This window comes from Typopeltis vanoorti, chromosome 11 (genome assembly GCF_054136105.1).
Source record: "Typopeltis vanoorti isolate ZY-2024b chromosome 11, IOZ_Tvanoo_1.0, whole genome shotgun sequence".
Lineage (NCBI taxonomy): Eukaryota > Metazoa > Arthropoda > Arachnida > Uropygi > Thelyphonidae > Typopeltis > Typopeltis vanoorti.
In genome coordinates, this window is record NC_143559.1 from 49,081,669 (window position 1) to 49,103,219 (window position 21,551).

The window sequence follows — 21,551 nt, forward strand, 5'->3', positions numbered from 1 at the left end:
ATGGCAAGTTGGGACTGGCAAACAATACTCTGGATGCTCCTTCACAAGATTAAATGGAAGAAGATGTCAGTATTATATAAAAGATGCTATAGGTCTGAGAGACTAATTTTGGACTCAGCATTAATTATAAAGCATCCCCCCCATCCCCAATGTCATTAAGTATAACTGTGTATCGATTTGCTAGTGATCAGGGAAATAATCATTCTAGCCTGACTTCTACAAATTAACTTTGTGGCCCACAAAGTGTGCTGTGTTAGGACATTCGTTCTTTTTTTTTTTCAGTTACAATTTGAATTGTAACTGAAATTGTCACAGTTGTAATTTGTGCTGTGAAGATGCAGGATAGAAAACTAATTAATCATTAGTAAGTTCAATAAATTAAAGCTTTTTTTCCTCTTGGTGTTGTTTATACTGTGTAGCACTATTATTAATAACAATAGCATCTATGCATTCCATATATTATTAATATTATTCCAAGATCCCACAGAATCAAAAGACACATCTCGGAGGTCCTTTGTTACACACACACACACACACACACACACACACACACACACACACACACACACACACACACACACACACACACACACACACAGGTCATCATACCATATTTTAAACACATCCAAATTCTATACAGACACCACATTCTCAAGCACAGAAGAATGGAAACATAGATCATATGTTAATGACAGAACACAAAGAATTTGCATGAACTATACATAAAGCACACAATGCATTATAATCATTCACAAATGTCCATACAAAAACCTGCTACTCACACCCTCCTTATAGAGCTTCCAGGGATGACCTCTTGTTCTCCCCTGATCTCTCACCACTTTATAAAAACCCTCTTCAATGTTGATCTTATAGCAACTCCTTATCAACTTGTACATCTCTATCATACCCCCACTCCCTTCTTCCTATCCACTAAACTCTGTAAATTGCATCTTCCCAACCTTTCTTCATATTCAACATTCCAGAGATCAGTATCTGCCATAGTCAATTGCTTCTGGACCCTTCTCAACATCTCTTCATCCATTTAAAAACCAGGTGACCAAATCTGTGCACAGCAGTCCATATGTGGCCTAATCAAGGCCTTATACAATGGAACCAGAATCTTATTTGTATGTGCCAGTGTCTTCCAGATCATTGCCAGAATTTATTGTGTAGTTTAAACACAACGAAGTTTGGAAATGTTCGCAATGTGTGCTCTAAATTTCAGACCCTTATCCACCATCGCCCTATAATCTCCTATTTTTTCCACCTCCAACAACATATTCCTACCAAGAGTAAATTCTACATCCCATCTTCAATTTACAAATTTAAAAACTTACATTTTGCAATGTTGAATTGGTATCCCCACTACCATGCTGATTAAATCAGCCTATTCAAGACTTCTTGTAAGGTCAGAACATCTGTTCTAGTCCTCATAGTTCATCCCAACTTTGCATCATCTGCAAACAACTGAATATCCACATTCAAATCTTCCTCAAAATTGTTAACATACAGGTTAAACAGCAATGGTCCTAAAGCAGATCCTGTTACTGACCTCCCTCTTAGGGGATACTGCTCCTTCATACAAAACTTGCTGATACCTATCAGATATCCAATCTCCAATCCAGTGCACTAGTCTAATATACAACCTATCTGCTATAGTTTGAACATCAAATTATCATGTGGAAATCTATCAAATGCCTTTGCAAAGTCTAAGTGTACTACTGTGTATTTATCTCCAGCATCTAATGGATCTGTCACCTTATTGTAATAAATAAGTAACTAAAATATGACCACCCTTTAATAAATCCATGCTGTTCATCAAAGATAATACCACTGTTGTCAACCCAATTCTAGATCCTGTTCTCAAAAGCCCCTCCAATACTTTAACCACAACGCCTCCTGACACACAGATTGGTCTATAATTTGATGCTTGAGCTCTGTCACCTCCCTTATGAAATAGTATAACTTGCCTTCCTTCCACTCATTTGGAACTTAACTCAATGCAAGACTTATATTAAACAAATATGTCAACACCCTGGAACATTCTTTCAAAATATGTGGCAATATATCATCAAGTCCTATATCTTATTAACATCAAGTTTTCTCATTTCCCCATATACTTCTTTCTCACTCTCACTCAGTCAGACTTTCCTTATATCATCATCCACTGCTATCAAACTCTCCATGATGTCACATTCACAAGAATGAAAGACCTTTATGAACTGCTCATTAAATATCTCAAGTATATCTTCCACAGCAGCTGACCTTATACCATTTTCTCTAATCATTGTCAATCTATCATAATCATACTTCTTTTTTTTTTCTTTTTTCTGACTACATATAAAAAGAACTCCCCAAGATTTTTTTTTTCTTCATTAGCTAATTGTTGCTCATACTGCACTTTTGCTACCCCTACCAACCGAGTCACCTCCTTGCATGTTCTTTGCACTTCTCATGGAACTGATTATTACCACTCATCTTATGTTGCCTCCATAATGCCTTCTTTTTCTGTATTGCATGCTTAATGTCTTCATTTCACACTTACCTTATTTAATCTTCTGACCTTTGAAATGCATTTAGACATTGCTTCTACTAGATATTCCTTGAATATCACCAATTTTACATTTAAGTAATTCATTCTATTCATCTTTATCTCAAACCACATTGGCTCAAAACCATTGCTACTATTTTCCCATTGCATCTCAACCTTGTATTTTCTCATCAATAGCACTCCACTTTCCTTTTTATCCTTTCTATCTTCACGAAATACATCATATGTATTTCGCGTGAAGATAGAAAGATTATAGATTTATTCCTGTCAGGAGATCATCCTCATCCAACCATGTCTTACTTATTCAAACAATTTTTGGGTGAACAAACACTCAATCAATGCAACATTTCATTTCCCTTGTTTCTAGCACTAGTATTCATATACAAACATAACAGGTCACAACTGGATTTAGAACAAGTTTCACTGGCATCATTAATTAGATGTGATTTCTCCATAACTTTCTTCAGTAATTTCATTTTCTCCTTTCTCATCCCAGAAACTTCTTCAAATCCAACTGTTTTCCTTACATCTCAGACCATCTCATTTAATTTTTTCTTTACATATGTATTCACATCCTGTTCGAGCATCAACCTTTCTAACGAAATGTTTCCCTGTCCACCCTGAGTCTCCCCATTTCCCCTCTTTATCTTGCACACTTGTTCTCTCTACACTCACACTACCCACTTCTACATTCATAAACACCACTTTAATCTCTCCTTCCTTACTCTCCTGCTCTTTCACGTTGCTTCTTACTTTATCAAATTCATTCTCTTAACTTATTTACTCTTTCTTCCAGCAGCACTATCTCCAAATGACTCACATTAAAACCATTCGAATGTGTTCATTACTCCTATACAGTTCAATTTGTCCTTCAAATTAATTCCATACATTAATAAACTGCATTTCTTTCACACATTTCTGATAACATTGCATTCATAATCCTTGCTCTCTGAATCATCTCAAACACTGTCAATACCTGGGCAGTTTTTTTTCCCAGACAGTATGTCTGCTTTGCAAGAGTAAAAGCCTGTTAGAGATCCTACACTTACATATGAGAAAGTTTATTTTTCACTAGGTTAGAATATAATAAATTTAGTTTAATCCTTTACCCAGTGAGAGTAAACAAAGTTTGCGCCTGAAAATATCTTCAGGACTGAATATAGTGTTGTACTATCTTACCTAGGTAAGTAGTACAACACTAGGCAACTCATAGCAAGGTAACATTGGTAGCTTGCTCCACCTTTGCTACGAGTTGCCTGGTGTTGTACTACTTACCCAGGTAAGATAGTACAACACTATATTCAGTTCTGAAGATATTTTCAGCAAACTTTGTTTGCTCTCACTGGGATAAAGGATTAAACTAAATTTATTATACTTACATATGAGATTGGCCATCTCATCTTACATCCTATTTTCAACTCAGATTTTCAACCAAAGAGCATCTTCACTATTCTAAAAAAAACCTAAGTAGTAACTGATTTCCTTCATACCACCACCATGATGACTTGGCTTAACTTCTCTCACTCACAGTACCAAGTATGTACTATTCAATGCAATATTCTGTGGGTGGGACTGACAAAACAAATAAAAAATTATGAATTCACAATTTCAGTAATATTTATATATACAGATAATATTAAGAATATCACCATCATCATTTACATCAAAGAATAATCAAAAGTCTGAAAATACCATCTATATATCACATTTAGAGCAGTCAAAAGAAAAAAAAAAACTTTTTTTTTTGGCACTCAACCAAAAGACTGCCACTAATAAGATCCTTGTTAAGGTAATATTTCTTTATTTTAAATAAAGGGGATATTAAATCCCACATTGTTTCAAAACCGAATAGAAACTCAAAGATCGGAATCCAAGAGTTTCATGCCGAATATAGTAAACTATAAAAGTATCGGCGACAACTAGCGTAAGCTAAAGCACGTAGTACAAACTAGGGCAACTCTTATCAAAGGTGGGTAAAGCTCTGGTCACTATTCTTAGTATTTCCCATAATGTAAAACACATCTCCTAGGAGATGTATGATGTTATACATTATGGTGGGAGGTCACTACCCAGACTAGTTTCGACCTTTATTGAGGTCTCATCAGTGAGTAGCTAGACCAAATTAATACCAAGGGTATAGCGAAAAGAACTTATATACTTTGCTATACGAGTTGTCAAAAAGGTGCACCAATTAAATTACTTAAATATATTACTAAAATATAAAGAGCCAATAGGCTTCATTTCAGTGATATAACATTATTTTAAATTAAGGGGATATTAAATCCCACATTGTTTCAAAACCGAATAAGAAACTCAAAGATCAGAATCAAAGAGTTTCATGCCGAATATAGTTTACTATATTCGGCATGAAGTTGCCCTAGTTTGTACTACGTATTATGTACTATGTGCTTTAGCTTACGCTAGTAGTCACCGATACTTTTATAGTTTACTATATTCGGCATGAAACTCTCTGATTCCGATCTTTGAGTTTCTTATTCGGTTTTGATACAATGTGGGAGTTAATATCCCCTTAATTTAAAATAATGTTACATCACCGAAACGAAGCCTATTGGCTCTTTATATTTAAGTAATATATTTAAGTAATTTAATGAGTGCACCTTTTTGACAACTCGTATAGCAAAGTATATAAGTTCTTTTCGCTATACCCTTGGTATTAATTTGGTCTAGCTACTCACTGATGAGACCTCAATAAAGGTCGAAACTGGTCTGGATAGTAACCTCCCACCATAATGTATAACATCATACATCTCCTAGGAGATGTGTTTTACATTATGGGAAATACTAAGAATTGTGACCAGAGCTTTACCCACCTTTGATACGAGTTGTCCTAGTTTGTACTATGTGCTATGTACTACATGCTTTAGCTTATGCAAGTAGTCACTGATACTTTTATAGTTTACTATATTGGCATGAAACTCTTTGATTCCGATCTTTGAGTTTCTTATTCAGTTTTGAAACAATGTGGGATTTAATATCCCCTTAATTTAAAATAATGTTACATCGCTGAAATGAAGCCTATTGGCTGTTTATATTTAAGTAATATTTCTTATTTTGAAGAGACAGAAAGAATCAAGGAATGCATGTATTTTTTAACTACTTTCATAATAATATGCAAATTAACTTTTGAACAGAATGCTGTTAGTATCATGTATACATGATTAAGTGGAAGGAAATAAAAATAATGCACAGAGCAAATTCTGATAGGAGAAAATGTGTCATGATAGGAGAACATGACAATGTTCTTATGAAAATGTTTATATTCTGAACAGACCTGAATGTATGGTGAACTTTTAAGTTCAGTGAGACTATTCTTTGGGATTACATGAAACTAAACAGCAAATTGTAGCAACAGTTAGAAGGGACCAATATCCTGAAGGAGAATTTTTATTACTCATATTTATTTTTTATGCATTTACAGTGTTAGGTTTCTTGTTCTCTAATTAGTATGGTGAAATGTTAGCACAATTTACTAATGAATAATTTTCTTAATTTACAGATATGATCCGATTTTTTATAATTTACAGATATACATATTTCTATTAAAAATTAAATCATGTTAACTACACAGTTATGCAAAACTAATATTTTTCAAACTTTTCATGCTCACTGATTTTAAATAGTAGTTATCTTTTTGTAAGTATTACTCTAATTATATCATCAATAAGAGTTCCTCTTCCAGGACCCAAATCTATTATCTGTAATGGCTTAGGTTTTCCAACCTTGTCCCACTCATGCAAAAACCAAACTCCAATTAACTGCAAGTAAAAATGTAAAATCATTTTAATATATACAGTACATTTTCATGTATATTATTAAATATTTATACATTTGTTTATTTTTATATATTTTAATGTGTATGTATATTTAATGATTTAATGTGTATGATTTTAATCTATAAAATTAATTATAATAATTCATTTTCAAAAATCTATCTGTATAATAAAAAAACTATATATGTAATAATAACTAAAGAAATCACAAAGTATATAATCATGCAAACAGTATACAGAATATCAAACAGATTAGTTTAGAAATTCCAGTCATATAATTAACATCATCATCTGGATGTCAGATTGGTCAACTGGATTGGATTCAGGATTGGCTGTCCGATAGGTATCAGAGAGTTGTGTATGGTGGAACAATATCAAAGAGGCAGAAGGTCACAAGTGGGGTTCCACAGGGCGCAGTACTGGGACCTATATGTTTAACCTTTATATCAATGACATTGTCCGTGAATTGCAAGGGGATATTCGGTTGTTTGCGGATGATGCAAAGCTGGGAAGGGTTATTAGTAATAGTGCAGATTTGGTAGTCCTGCAAGAGGATTTGAATAAGCTAGATAGATGGGCAAATGAATGAGGGTCAGTTTAATGCAGCAAAATGTAAGGTCTTGAGGTTTGGGACACATCGATGGGACGCTGCATACTCTATGGAAGGTATGCAGCATCCTAGGAGGAAGTAGGAGAGACACAAGAGATCTGGGTTTGATGATTGATAGAAACCTGAAATTTAGGGAACATTTCAAAGGTAGTGAAGGTAATGCAGAGGATTGCTGCAATAATGAGAAGGACACTAACCTGCAGAGATAAAATGGTTATCATTCCGTTGTATAAGACTCTGATCAGACCACACTTAGACTATTGTTCTCAGATCTAGTCCCCAGGATTTGAAGGGGATAAATTAACTGTGGAAAGGGTACAAAGGCGGATAACAAAGATGGTGTCGGGACTGTACAATGTTAGTTATGAGTATTGGCTGAGGGAGTGTGGACTGCAGAGTTTGGTGGATAAAAGGAGGAGGGGGTGATATGATTGAGACTTTTAAACTGTTGAGAGGTGGTTACAGGGTTGACACTGGGGAGTTCTTTTGCTTGGTTGAACAGCGGGAAGGAGTCATGACAAGTGGTCATCCCTGGAAGTTACGAAAGGAAACTGTGAGAAAGAGGGTGAGGAGTGGTTTCTTTGCATGGAGGGTGGTTAAACGATGGAATGCATTGCCTGATAGAGTGGTGAGAGCGAGAACGGTCAATGCATTTAAGGGGTGGCATGATAGACTTTGTGTTTCCTAGGAGGGGCCTCCCTCGATGAGTCTTGAAAGACTTTTGTTTCTTAGAAACTCCCATGATGAGTCTTTTGACTCCATGGAGGCCTGAATAATAATAATAATAATTAACATGAAATACAATTTATTTCACTGTTTATTGCATCTTTCTGAATTAGAGACATTTCTCAAAAAAAAAAATACCTTTTTTTTTTTTCTTACATAATGATGCTTTTTTAATAAATGCCTAGATACAGGCAAGATTGCAAAAAAAAAAAAAAAAAAAAAGAAAAGAAAAAAAAAAGGAAGGTGAAATAATAAACAGAAGCTTTCTGAAGTTGTACCAGAGGTGTTGGAAAATTTGATTAGTCTATAATAAAACTGAGTTAACGAGTACAATATTTTTTTATAATGGTTAGCAAATCCATTAAGAAGGTTCTGGGCAGATGAATTGTATTTACAGTTCAGTGTTATTAACTGCAAAGTATATTGCCCTTTGAGCATGCCTAAGTAGAATGATATGTGCTCTACTCATAGATTTACAAAGCGGAGATGAAAGGATGGAGGAAAGGGGTCATAAACATCATACAGTAGATAGCTCCTGGTAATGAGTGCTGACAAGTAGAAACAAGTTTCATTAGAAGATACTTGACTTCTTCCTATACAGAGATTTTATCACCTGATTTCTAGAATGATGAAGAACTGGAAAATAAAGCACAGACATTAAATTTTAGTCCAGGAACTGAGAAAATATAATTTAGAGCTTAATGGATAGAAGAAAAGTGGTGATCTAATGAAGATATTTAAATTAGAAAAACACAAGTTCACCTGATTAAGAAAGAATGAATATAAAAAGAAAGTGAAAAAGAACAAAAAAAAAAAACTGTCCTGGAAAATTGTGTAAAGCAGCAAGGAAGGAAGCAAGTAGATGTTTTATTTGGAGCTTTTTCATGAGTGGAAAATTCTGCCAGAAGAGAGGTGAAGAGAAGATATTATTATTATTATTCTGGACCATCTTAGACAGCACTAAGTCTATCATACCATTCCTTAAACCCATTCACTGTCTTCACATTCACTACCCTATCAGGAAATGAATTCCATGGTAAAACTATCCTCCAGGCAAGAAAGCCATTTCCCACTCTCCTACTCACCACCTCCTTTTGCAACATCCAGGGATGGCCTCTTCTCCTTGTTCTTTACACTTGTTTTATTATATGAAATATCTTCCTCTTGTCAATCCTGGAAATAACTCTCAAAAATTTTAAATGTCTCAATTATGTTACCCCCCTCACCCCCTTAGTCTATTGTATAGAGATTACTTTTTATTTTTATTCATCTCTATAAAGAGATTTTTATTCTGAGTGTTTAGTATTTATACAAGAGTTCAATTCTGATCGATGCAATGATTTTTAATTGTTTCTTTTAGAATCCGGAAAATTACTGACTCAAGACCAAATGCAAAAAAAATACACATTTAATAAAAAAAATATAACAATATATATACACTTTAAATAAAATTACATAACTACAAAACACTGGATCCAAGGCCTTCTAAAATAAATCTACACTTTAGAGATTTTCTTATTCAAAAATATTAAAATTATTTATTCTCTGACTCAGTCTATTACTGGATTGTTTATCACATACTTATTCATGTCTACCAGACTAAACACCTTGTTTTCAAAAACAAAATTGTTCATCTGAGTCAGTTTCTTTATTAGGCCCTTTCCGAAAGTATAAAAATTTCCTTCTTCTTTTCCATGGATCCTTTCTTATCACCCTTATGTAGCATACCATATTATTTCTCCTGTATCACTGAAGCATTAATATTCTTACCTCTTGCAGTTTGATGAAATATACTAATTTTTGTAACCAGAGAAAAATGTTTCTTCTACTACTACATAAATGACAGATCTAAGTAGAGTTCTTCATGTTAAACCACTTTACAGTTTCAAATTTCACCAATTGCTTTTTCCATAGAAATCTGGTGTCCTTAAGACAGAAGATCTAATTTTCCATTCAGCGTTTCCTCGAACATTCAAATTAGAATGTTGACTCCAATATCTTCTTTTATAAAAACTGAACACTTGTTGACAGTCTCAACTCCTCCAGTTTTAAAGACTCACAGTTTTACAATTCCTTTTCAGAATCTTCTATTAATATTCTTTCAACTGTCATGTAAAACTTTAAAACTAAGAGCAAAATTTCTCCAGTCTGCATTCTTAAACTTCCATCAGCTCTCTCTCTTGTTTTCTTCATTACCCCAATACCGAATGCTCTCTCTGTCAGCTGTCAATCACCCATCAATCTTCTTGATGAGCAGGCGTACTCCATCTAAGTGGCAAGCAAGAAGTTATGAATAATGGCTGACACGTTGTCTCCATTAGTGTAATGAGAATGTCTTTATAAAATACAACACTTAATAATTTTAAACTACAATAAAAAGGATTGAAAGTAACATAATTATCAGAATCTAGTAAGTACATCAATTTCAAATGGTTTGCATTTCATTTTGACAATAATATCAAAAATGGTACATCACAAGTGCCAGTATACATGTTATGAAACCAAAACTAATAATATACTAACATGAACAATCGTAAAAATATTCATAATTTTAAATTATGATTATTTTTACACTAACCTCATAACTAACATTGTGGAGTCCTGATGTCATTTTGTTTATCCCCTCTGAACCTTCTCCAATGTTAATTTATCCCCTTCAAATCTTGGTGACCAAATTTGAAATTTTATGTGAGCAGAATGGATAAATCCATACATATTTAGTCATGGATTTTAATAGCACAAAAATACATCATGTGTCAAATCTTCGACACATGCTATATTCACCAGATTCGTGGCTGTATTCTGACTTTAGAAACAGGATTCAGTTTCTAACAAATGTTTAGTCTATGGAACAGGGCTCCCAATCAATAAAACTTAGATTTTCCATGAAAAACTTAGATTTTGCTATAGATTTTCAAATCAGTGTGGGTATGATTAGTTTCGATTTTTAATTTCTACAAATATGACACTTACATATCTATTTTGAAAGAAAAACTCAGTTTTATGGAGGGTCTATATCCAAGCAATGTAGCACATATGGCAAGCTTTTAATCAAAAAATGCTGGCCTGGTTGGCCAAGTGGTTAGTGTATCTGCTCTCCAGCCAAAAGGCTGCAGGTTCAAATCCTGCCTTGGACATGGATGTTTGTGACTGTGAAAATACTAGTGGTGGTGGGTGGTAGACTGCGTTGGTGTAGTTGCAGTTCGTTGTAGTTGGTGGACTGAGTGGTGGGGACAGAGCTGTAGAGCAGGTGCTCTCCCTCGATTGTCACATAAAAATAATAATAATAACAAAAAATCTAAATGTATTAACAGGATAATATTTTTGAAAAGATGTAGGATAGCACAGGTTAATCCATACCTGTTTCTCCAATGTGATGTGTGTGGGATGTATGCATTCCCGAATGAGGCGAGTTTGGATTGAAAGTGATAGTGGTGGGAGAATGTGCAGAAAGTGTAAGCAAAGTGAGGAGTTGAAGTATGTGTCAGGTTGTGAGACAGTTATGGTTGAAGAAAGCCAGAATGTGAGTGAAATAGTGGCTTGATAGGGAATTGCAATGTACAAGATGGCAATGAGAGCAGTGATCAAAGAAAGAGTGAAAGCAACTATACAAAGAGAGAAAATGGTTTAAATGATAAAAGAAATGAGGAATTATTTGTAGGAAGTGAGATCGCTAGGTTGCGCACAGTGATACAAAATGCGTAGCGGCAATTAGAGCACCTGCAAAACTCTTTCCAGAGTGATTCAGCTAACGTAAATAAACAAGTATTTGAAAGGAAAAATAAGCGTAAGAGTGGGAGAGTTTCTAAAATGAAGGAAAGAGTGTTGTATGGTGACTCATTATTAAGAGGAGTGATAGATGGGAGTTTAACTAAATTGTACTTACTGGGTGCAAAATTTAAGGATGTAAGTGAGAGTATTAGAGCGCAAAAACAGAGGGTGAAAGAATTGCTAGTTGTGGTGGGTACGAATGAATTGAAAGGAGATAAATTTTTTATGAGAGGGGACTTGAAAGTATTGTTAAAGGTAGCGAAAGAAAAGAGTGATAGAGTTAGAATGGTGAGTCTGTTGCCGCGGTATGACAGAGAGGAGTTTAGGAGGACCATAATCGCAAATGACATTATGCGCAGGTTATGCAGACGGTGTGGTGTGGAATGAGTTTGATGGGCGAAAGGATTTATACAAGATGGATGGCCTGCATTTGAATGGATTTGGTGTGCAGAGACTGGAAAAACTGTTGCTGAATGAAGTGAAAATGGATGTGCAGAACCAGGGAAACTAGAACTGCCAAGGAGGGGGGGGTGAGTGGATATGCAGGCATCAGTGAGACAGTTGAGTGTAAGAATGTATATAATGTACCCGAGCCAGTACTAAGGACAAAAAATGGGAATGGGATATTTAGAATAACACATCAAGAGAGGGGTGGGACAAAGGGATCACTGCACTTCATGTATACTAATGCCAGGAGTATTAGGAACAAGAAGGAAGAATTTTTGGCCTTGATTGGCTCTTCCTGGCCACAGGTTATTGGCATTAGTGAAACATGGCTGACGGAAGATGATATAGTTAGTGGGATAGAATGTGTAGGTTATAGTGTGTTTAGGAGGGACAGAGAGAATAAAATGGGGGGAGGGGTGTTATTGATGATAGCTGATGAACTGCAGCCAAGGAGAATTGAAGTTGTATCACAGGATAGTGAAAAGAGCTCATTTGAGGCTATTTGGTGTGAGATTGAGACTGGAAGAATAAAATACACAGTTGGGTGCTGCTATAGACCAGGTGATGGAATAGATGGTGGAGATAGCATGCATAAACAAATTGATGAAATGAGTGGAAGGAGGGTAATTATTATGGGATATTTCAACTATGGTAACATTGATTGGAAGGAGGAGAGGACATGTGAGGAAGGAAATGGATTTTATTCAATTATTAAGGGATAACTATCTGAGACAGCATGTAATTGAAAATACTAGGGGCGTGAGAGTGCTTGACCTGGTAACAGCATCTCAGAATTTGACTGTAATGAATATGACCATGTTGCAACCTATTGGTGAGAACGATCATAAGGTCTTGACCTGGGAGGTGGCTAAAGGTGTGGAATTTTTGATTAAGACAGTATATATGTGGAATTACTGTGCTGGCAAGTATGACAAGCTTAGAAGATTGCTTGGATCAGTGCCATGGCATGTACAACTGCAAGGGCTGGATGTCGATAAAGCATGGGAAGTGGTCAAGGAGCAGGAGGTCATTTACAGGAGGTTATGGCTGATTGTATACCTAGGGTCCGAATAGTAAAACAAGTAGGGGTTAAATGGATGAATAATACCATTAAGCTTGAGCTACAAAAAAAGAAACAACTGTGGAGGGAATTTAAAGAAAGGGGTGACCTGCAGACACATGAACGGTATAAAGTGCATGCCAGAAGGGTAACAAGTGTGGTAAAAAAAGCAAATGCGGATTATGAAAGGAAACTAGCTATGCAAGCTAAAGAGAATCCCAAACAGTGCTTTCAATATGCTGCAAGCAAGAAAAAACTGTACATGGCAAAATGATTTTAAGGAATGACGATGGTAAGGAGGTCACTGAATCAGTCGATAAAGTGGAGTTACTGAGCGAGTACTTTGCAAAAGTATTTCATCCAGGTGGTGACATTGAAAAAATGAAGAAACCATTAGTTTATACGGGAATTGTGATGAATGAAGTGGAGGTGAATAGTCTATTACAGAACCTTAATGTGAATACATCTGTGGGATTGGATGGTATACCGGCACGGGTCTTGCGTGAAGCGGCTAAGGAATTATCAGTGCCTTGACCATGTTGTTTAATCTGAGTCTCGGGTCTGGTTTAGTCCCGAAGGTAGTCAAGGGAAAGTAGTCAAGGGAAAAATACAGGAATGGATTGATGAAAATGAGATACTGTACGGGGGACAGCATGGCTTTGTGAAGAGTAGATCATGCCTCAGTAACTTGCTCAAGTTTTATAACAAGGTGATAGCTGAACTGGATAAGGGTAATGGGTTTACAGTGATACTGCTAGACCTGGCAAAGGCGTTTGACAGGATACCACATGGAATTATAATCCGTAAACTACAACATATGGGAATGGATATAGGGTTGGTGAGATGGATAGGTGGGTGGTTGATGGAGAGATATCAAAGAGTAGTTTATTCAGGAGTAGAGTCCAAAAGACGACCTGTGACTAGTGGTATGTGCCGCAGGGTTGTGTTCTTGGACCACTGCTGTTTAATCTGTTCATTAACGATATAGGGATGGATCTTAAAGGAACAGTTCATTTGTTCACTGATGATGCAAAGTTGTTAATAGTGATAAAAGGCGATAGTGAATGCAGAAGATATCAAAATCTTGCAGGATGACTTGGTTATCCTGCAAGATTTTGATATCTCCTTAGCCCAGAACTGATTGGAGTTCTGGGCTAAGGAGAATGGATGTCAATTTAATGTGACAAAATGTAAGGTTATGCATTTTGGGGTGAAAAGATTAGCAGCAGTATACCACATTGGTGGAACTGTACTCCAGGAGATTGATGAGGCCAGGGACTTGGGAGTGTTGGTGGATAGCGAGATGAAGTTTAGGGGGCACATTGCAAAAGTAGCTAAATCAGCTCATCAACTCACTTGGTTGTTGAAAAATACCTTGACGAGCAGAGACAAGCAAGTTATTGTACCTCTGTACCAAGCCTTGATAAGACCTCATCTCGACTACTGTGCCCAGATTTGGTCACCTAGGTTCCTTCTTGATGGGGAGGAGGTGGAGAGGATCCACAGGCGAGTGACTAAGATGATAGCGGGTCTATGGAATGAACCATATGAGAACAGGTTGAAGATTTATGGGTTGCAGAAACTAGTTGATAGGCGGAGGAGGGGAGATATGATTGAGACATTCAAATTGCTAAAGGGATTCTATAGGATTAATTCAGAGGATATTTTTGAGATCAGGACTGGTGGTGGGAGAACTAGGGGACACCTATGGAAGCTGGGCAAGAGTGTGGTTAGCAGGGGTGTTAGAGCTGGGTTCTTTACTTTCAGAGTGGTAAATGAGTGGAATAAGCTGCCAGAGTCTGTTGTGGGTGCTATGACGGTGAGTGAGTTCAAGGCAAGGTATGATAGATACTGTGAGAATGTCGTATAGTTGTGTGGACATGATGTTTAGGGCCTCCCTCGATGAGTCTAAGGACTCCCTGGAGTCGCCCGTAATAATAATAATAATAATAATAATAATAAAGTGTTTCAGTTACCAAAGGTGCATCATATTTATGCTAAGGCTAGTGAATCTCTTAGGGATGCTAAAAAATCCTTGGCCATGTTAAATATAGAAATTAATTCCCTTGACAACCCAATTCCAAAATTTGTCTGTACAAAAGCACCAGTCAAGCCATATTTACATATGGTGCCCAGACGTGGAATATCACTACTCAATGAGCAGTTAATACCATACATAGCTTTTGGACAACATGCCTTCAAACAATACTAGGATATACATGGAAAGATCAATTCATAATACTGTCATACTTGAAGAAAGTCAGCAAACACCCCCTAATAAAAAACAATTAAAAAAAAAGTCAGCTGAAGTGGTTGGGATGCCAACTTACACATTTGCTTTCACCTGCATTCAGTGCTCTTACTCTCTACAGACCAAATAATGGACACAGAGGAAGAGGGACTGAGAAAACAGTTTTAGCAATACATTAGGGTGACCAGATTTTCAAAACAAAAAAAAAGGGACATTCTGAATTTTTCAGCAATTAAAATAAGGGACAAAAACAGGACACTTCTGGTATGCTCTACATAAAAATGGAATAACATATAATTACAGTACACAGGACTGAAGAATGCATTATAATTATGGAGTATCAACTTTATCATTATTATTATATTTATATGAAGACATTATTTCTTCCAAAAGTGTTGGTTCTTTCAAGATGCACTCATAAAAGTCAATACACAAAATATCAAAGTGTGTCTTAATCACAATTATTGCTTTCACAATCTTGGTGTTGAAGTGGTTTACAACATTATTTATATGGCTGACTTCAAATAATTCATCTTCATCAACAATATTGAATATTTTGCTGTCAACATCACTGATTGCTTTTAGGCTGCTTGCAACTTCAGCCCAAGTTAGTTGAGTTTGCAATTTAATCTAGTGAAATGCTTTCATTGCTGGATATGATAAATCCATTTGCTTAAATATTCAAGGAAAGTATCATAAAATAAATTTGTAGTGTTTAAAATTCTTTTTCAAAGGTGCCCTCATCTTTGAACGCTCAAATAATTGATGACATTTTAAATGTTTGAAAGTTCTCAGCTTTCCTATTTGTAATTTTCTGTCTGAGCAATTACAATTCTTCTACCACTTCAGTTGCCAAAATATTTTCCCTTTCTATTTTTGTTATTGTTGCTGAGAATAATAGCGGATACTAACCACTCAGTCAATAATCCTATTAACAGCTGGTAGTAATGATAACCATCTTGTTTGTACACTATCTAAAACATGTTTGTATTCAACTTCTGTAAATGTGCAGAAATTCTTCAATTCCTCTACACTCATGGTGTAAATGTTGAAATACTGAAATATTTTATTTACAATTGTTTCGATATCAATAGGCAAAATATCAGTACTTGTGAGTGTACACCCTTATGAACAACATGATCAGCACAGCCAATAGCATGAATGTTCATTTTTAATCCTTTGCTGAGTCTTGAAAATACATTGTTGGCACCACCTCGTTTGATCCACCAAAGTTGGTGTTGTAGTTATCTGCAGAAATGCAATAATTTTCTCAGTCAGCTGATGTTTCTGCAAAATATCCAATATATGATTTGCAAGCAGTTCTGCTGTTTCTCCTGTTATGTTCTGAAAATCTATCACTTTAACCTGAATACCTTTATTCAGGATGAAGTACCTAACAACGACAGGCACCAACTTCAAATCTCTGTGATTTGATGTGTCTACCATAACTGACACATATTTGGCTTGTTTCAATTCAATTGCTATTTCTCACATTGCATAAGGTGCGAGGGCATTCACTAAAATTGATTGGCACTTTGTCCACCCACATGTAAATTTCTTTTGAAATAAATTTCTCACTATTGCAGAGGTGCAGTCCAATCCTCAAAGAAAGGTTATGTTTCGCTGCATGAAACGCAAACAAATCTCCTTAAGCTGCAAGACATTTACTTTCATCAGTTAATTTCCCTTTTGAATTTTTTGTGAAAAATGATGTAACATCTTGACTGTAACTGTGAGCAGCAACTGCCAATTTAGGTTTTTGCTTTGTCAAATGCTGTTTTATATCAGAGCAGCCTCCATTTTATTTGAAAAAAAAAAAAAAAAAACGAACGACACACAGTACATTGCAACTTGTTTGCTGTTTCATCGTCTTTCAAGAAGGGATATTCTTCTTTTAAATCTTGAATGAAACTACACTTCCTTTTCGGCATGATAAAATCTGGATTAAATATCACCACTCACAATATATATTCACTTTAACTTTCACAATTACTAACAGACCAACATAAGAAGCACAAAACAATGATATGGTAAACAAAGTAACCTTGTTACTGCTCGGATGCAGCAGTGCTGCCACAGGTTGCAGCATTTTTGTCCTATCACAGAGAGAGAGAGAGAGAGAGAGTGAATGCATTCATAATGGTTGATAATCATCATAGCATGCATGTTTTCAATCTCACGCTATCACGTCACTAGCAGATACATTATCCTTTCCATATTCGAACATAAAAGAATGAAGTCGTGCCACAAATTCAAAAAAGGGACAAAATGGAACTCAAGTTAACAAAAAAGGACAATTAGCATCGTGTTAAGGTTTTGTCAGGACAATGGGATTAAGTCTAAAAAAAGGGACAATCCAGTTAAAAAAGGGATGTCTGGTCACCCCACAATAAATAAGCAACCTTTTTTTTTGAAGATGAGGCTCACGAAACATCTAACATCTACCATTTTGCACAAAACAAAGCAACTTGGCTCCCTTTCACTTAACAGACATCATCTTCATGAGTTTTTGTTATATGAATATTTCTGTATATATTTCCCTATTCAAATATGAATAAATGTAATGATGATGAATGACTCCCTCTCATGTTTAGCTTATACCTTCAATTTACTAGTCAACTGCTCTATGACTCCATCTAGTAAAATTACAAACACTCAAGATAAATTGGTACTAAATTTATCAGGATGTGCTCTTGCTCACAATGAGATCTCAGTATTGGACAATGGTCAAAAATATGCAGTTTCCCCAAGGAATCTACCTATTATGGATATTTTTTATTTTATAGCTAGAGGTCTACATTCAGTTCCTTCTGAGAGTGCCAACAAAGTCCACTTTCAAACTGCTATGATTCTCTTTTATAACTTGACACCATTAGAATTTAAAGCTCAAATCTCTAAAGAAACACAATAATCTTATTGTTACAAGAACTGACAATGGCAAAGTGATAGTCCTATGAGATTGGAGAGAATATTTTAGAAAGATTTATTTAATGCTTTCTGATTTCGCTACTTATCATAATCTCTCATTTGATCCACTACCAATCAAATCAATAAGGTTTATAAATTTATTGATAGCATCTCCAGCTGGAATGAAGAATTAAAGAAAAAACTGAAAATCTTTTATACTCATCTACCCAGATTATATGGTCTTCCTAAAATCTACAAGCCTGGTATTCCATTCCAACCTGTAGTAGACTGCATTAGCTGTCCTACATATAAGGATTCTAAATACTTGTCTACTTTATTATCCTCATTCACTGGAAAATCAATTTCACATATTAAGAACTCTTTGGATTTCAAAACTAAAATGTGATCTTTGTTTAGGCCTCTCAGATACTAGATCAGGAGTCGGCAACGCAGCCCCCCTAGTCAATTTTTAGTGCGCCCTCAGAGAAATTATTGTAAACTGCTTTATTTGTGCCTATTAAGATGAGAGAGCACTGATCATAGGTAGTTTTGAGTTGTTGACATCATCTAGTTATCAATGCGACTGCTCTCACTACCCTTAACACCACTTCCACTGAAGTTGGAAGTGGTGTGAAGTCCAGCTATCAATGCAAATATAAAATACTTTGTTTACAAAGTTATTTTTAACTCTTTATAATGGATAAACGTGAAAGGAAAAGAACGTACTATTTTAATGACGATTGGTAGGAGAGCATTGCTTTATCAATCTTAATGGCAAATGCATTTGTTTATTATGCAATAATAGTGTGGCTATTTCTAAAAAAAAGTAATATAGAAAGACATTTCAAATCCATTCATGCCAATTTTAATTTTGATGATTCAGTGAAATCCGAAATAAGAAAAAAAAAAAGATTTTATCTTTGAAATCATCCATTACTAAACAGCAAAGTTTTTTTACTAAACTGAGTTTACTAAAAAGTGAGTTAAATAAAATAAGGTTAAAATTTGAAATCTCATTTTTTTTTTAAAACAACTAATCATAGAATCTCTAAGCCTGTGCCATGAGCCCACCGTAATTTTCAAATTTTATATTGCGCTCTCCATATTAAAAAGGTTGCTGACCTCTGTACTAGATAATTCTTGACACAATATCTTTTTTAGCAAACATTCCTTTGACTGATACTATTAATTTACTTAAAAAAGATTTTGTTCTGGACATTATAAAACTTTTTAACTTTGTTATCCACTCCAATTTTTTCAATATCCAGGGCAAATTATATCAGCAGATGCAGATTAAAGGTACAGCCATGGGTAGTCCACTTTCTTCCCCACTTGTCAACTGCTATGTGGAGATCATCAAAGATCATCTCCTTAAAGACATTTCTCCTAAACCTACAATATGGTACAGATATGCTAATGATATATTTGTGATATTATTATTATAATGGAGTTGGCAGACTCGTCATGGGAGGTTCATTCAACTGACAACATATTCATCATATAGAATCTTAAAATCCTTAACACTCCTTGCATTACTAACATATTCTGGTAATGAGTTCCATTCGCTGACAATTCTCCATGTAAAAAATCTACTCCTCACACTCATCTTCACCACACTTTTATATAACTTCCAGGGATGACCTCTGGTTCTTCCCCTCTCAGCTTCTACTCTTTTTATAATCCCTTCTGGATTAATCTGATAAAATCCTCTCACTAACTTAAATGTCTATCATATCACCTCTTTTCCTCTTGTCCACAAACCTCTGTAATCTACATCTCTTCAACCTTTCTCCATAACCAGCATTCCAAAGTCTTAACTTTGTTTTAGCCACTCGCCTCTGAATCCTTTCCAATATCTCCACATCACATTGAAAACCAGGTGACCAGATCTGAGCACAATAGTCCAAGTGTGGTCTGACCAATGCTTTATACAGTGACACAATCACTTCCATATCCCTACATGTTAGAGTACTTTTTATCATAGCAGCACCATGATATGCGGCCTTTGTAACACTAGCAATATCCCTCCGAACTTCTGTTTACTGTCAACCATCACTCCCACATCTTTAATCTCATCCACTTCCTGCAGTAAGGCACCATCGATGTAGTATGCTGCCTTATATTTTTACACTCCAAAATGCAACACCTTGCACTTACTGATATTAAAACTACAACCCCACTCCTCTGTCCAAGTAAAAAGTCTATTCAAATCTTCCTTAAGGGAATTAACATCAGCAGTGGTACTTATAATTCTTCCCAACTTTGCAAACAACTGAAGATCCCCAGTTAGTCCAAATAATATATCATTTACAAGCAAGTTAGACAGCAGGGGACCAAGAACAGAATCCTGGGGTGTGGCACTGGTTCTCCCCTCCATTTTTGAGAGACTGCTCCATCATTATACAACCTGCTGGTATTGTTCAGAGAGCAAATTCCTGATCCATCTTACCATTATACTATCTATTCCCATCCTCTGCAGCTTGTACACCACATACTTGTAAATGTGGTAATCTATCAAATGCTTTCGCAAAGTCCAAGAATATCACTGTATATGATTCTGCCTTATCTAACACACTAGTGTAACTTATCATAAAATGCAAGTAAATTGCTAAAACAGGACCTACTCTTTATAAATCCATGCTGATCATATTCAACCCAATCCTGTATTCCATTCCTTACCAGTCTCTCTAGCACCTTCACCACAACTGCAGTTATACAGACTGGTCTATGGTTGGAGACTTCTGTCCTAGAACCATGCTTGTGCAGTGGTACTATTTTGCCTTCTTTCTACTCCTTAGGAACCCTACCCACTGCAAAACTTTCATTAAATAACCAGGTCAAGGCCACAGTCAACTGTGGTGCACACTTAAGAATACGTGATGATATGTCATCCATTCCCATAGCCTTATTTACATCTAACCCAACCAACATCTGATACAACTCTGATTCTTTCACTTCCAATTCTCCTAATACTTGCCACTCTTCTATATATATTGGATGGTATCATTTACACCAGTGTCATCTATGCCGATAAAGTGCTTGTTCAATAATTCCACTATATCCTTTGCTGCTATTATTCTGCTGCCATGACTATCCACCAGTGTTAACCTGCCATAATTATTCTTTCTCTTGCTTGCCATGTAGCAGAAACCTTGGCCTAACCAACCAATCTCCTCTCATACTGCACCTTTTCTTTCTATACCATGCTTGTCACCTTCCTAGCCTGCACTTTATACTCACCTAAAGACAAGTTCTTCCATAAAGGAATTAAACTTCCTTTGTTTAATTTCCAGGTGTCTACGAGCAGTGGCAGACTAGCCAGAGTGTCAGCTAGCCCGATGGTAAGTGGGCCCCTGATGAAGTCAGCCCCCTTAAATATTAGACAATATGTTAAAAATGTCATCATCATCATCAAATTCCTGCCATGTACCCTCAAG

At 35.7% G+C, this 21,551-nt stretch overlaps 1 protein-coding gene across 2 annotated transcripts in view; it reads right to left on the reverse strand.

Moving 5' to 3' along the window:
* Positions 1-21,551, reverse strand: part of LOC150101562 (protein arginine methyltransferase NDUFAF7, mitochondrial) — a 158,645-nt gene that overhangs the window by 105,435 nt on the left and 31,659 nt on the right. For both annotated transcript variants that reach the window (XM_090401052.1, XM_090401051.1), the window contains exon 4: positions 6,217-6,327. In XM_090401052.1, coding sequence (XP_090257178.1) covers positions 6,217-6,327 — 111 coding nt within the window. The remainder of the gene's footprint in view (positions 1-6,216; positions 6,328-21,551) is intronic.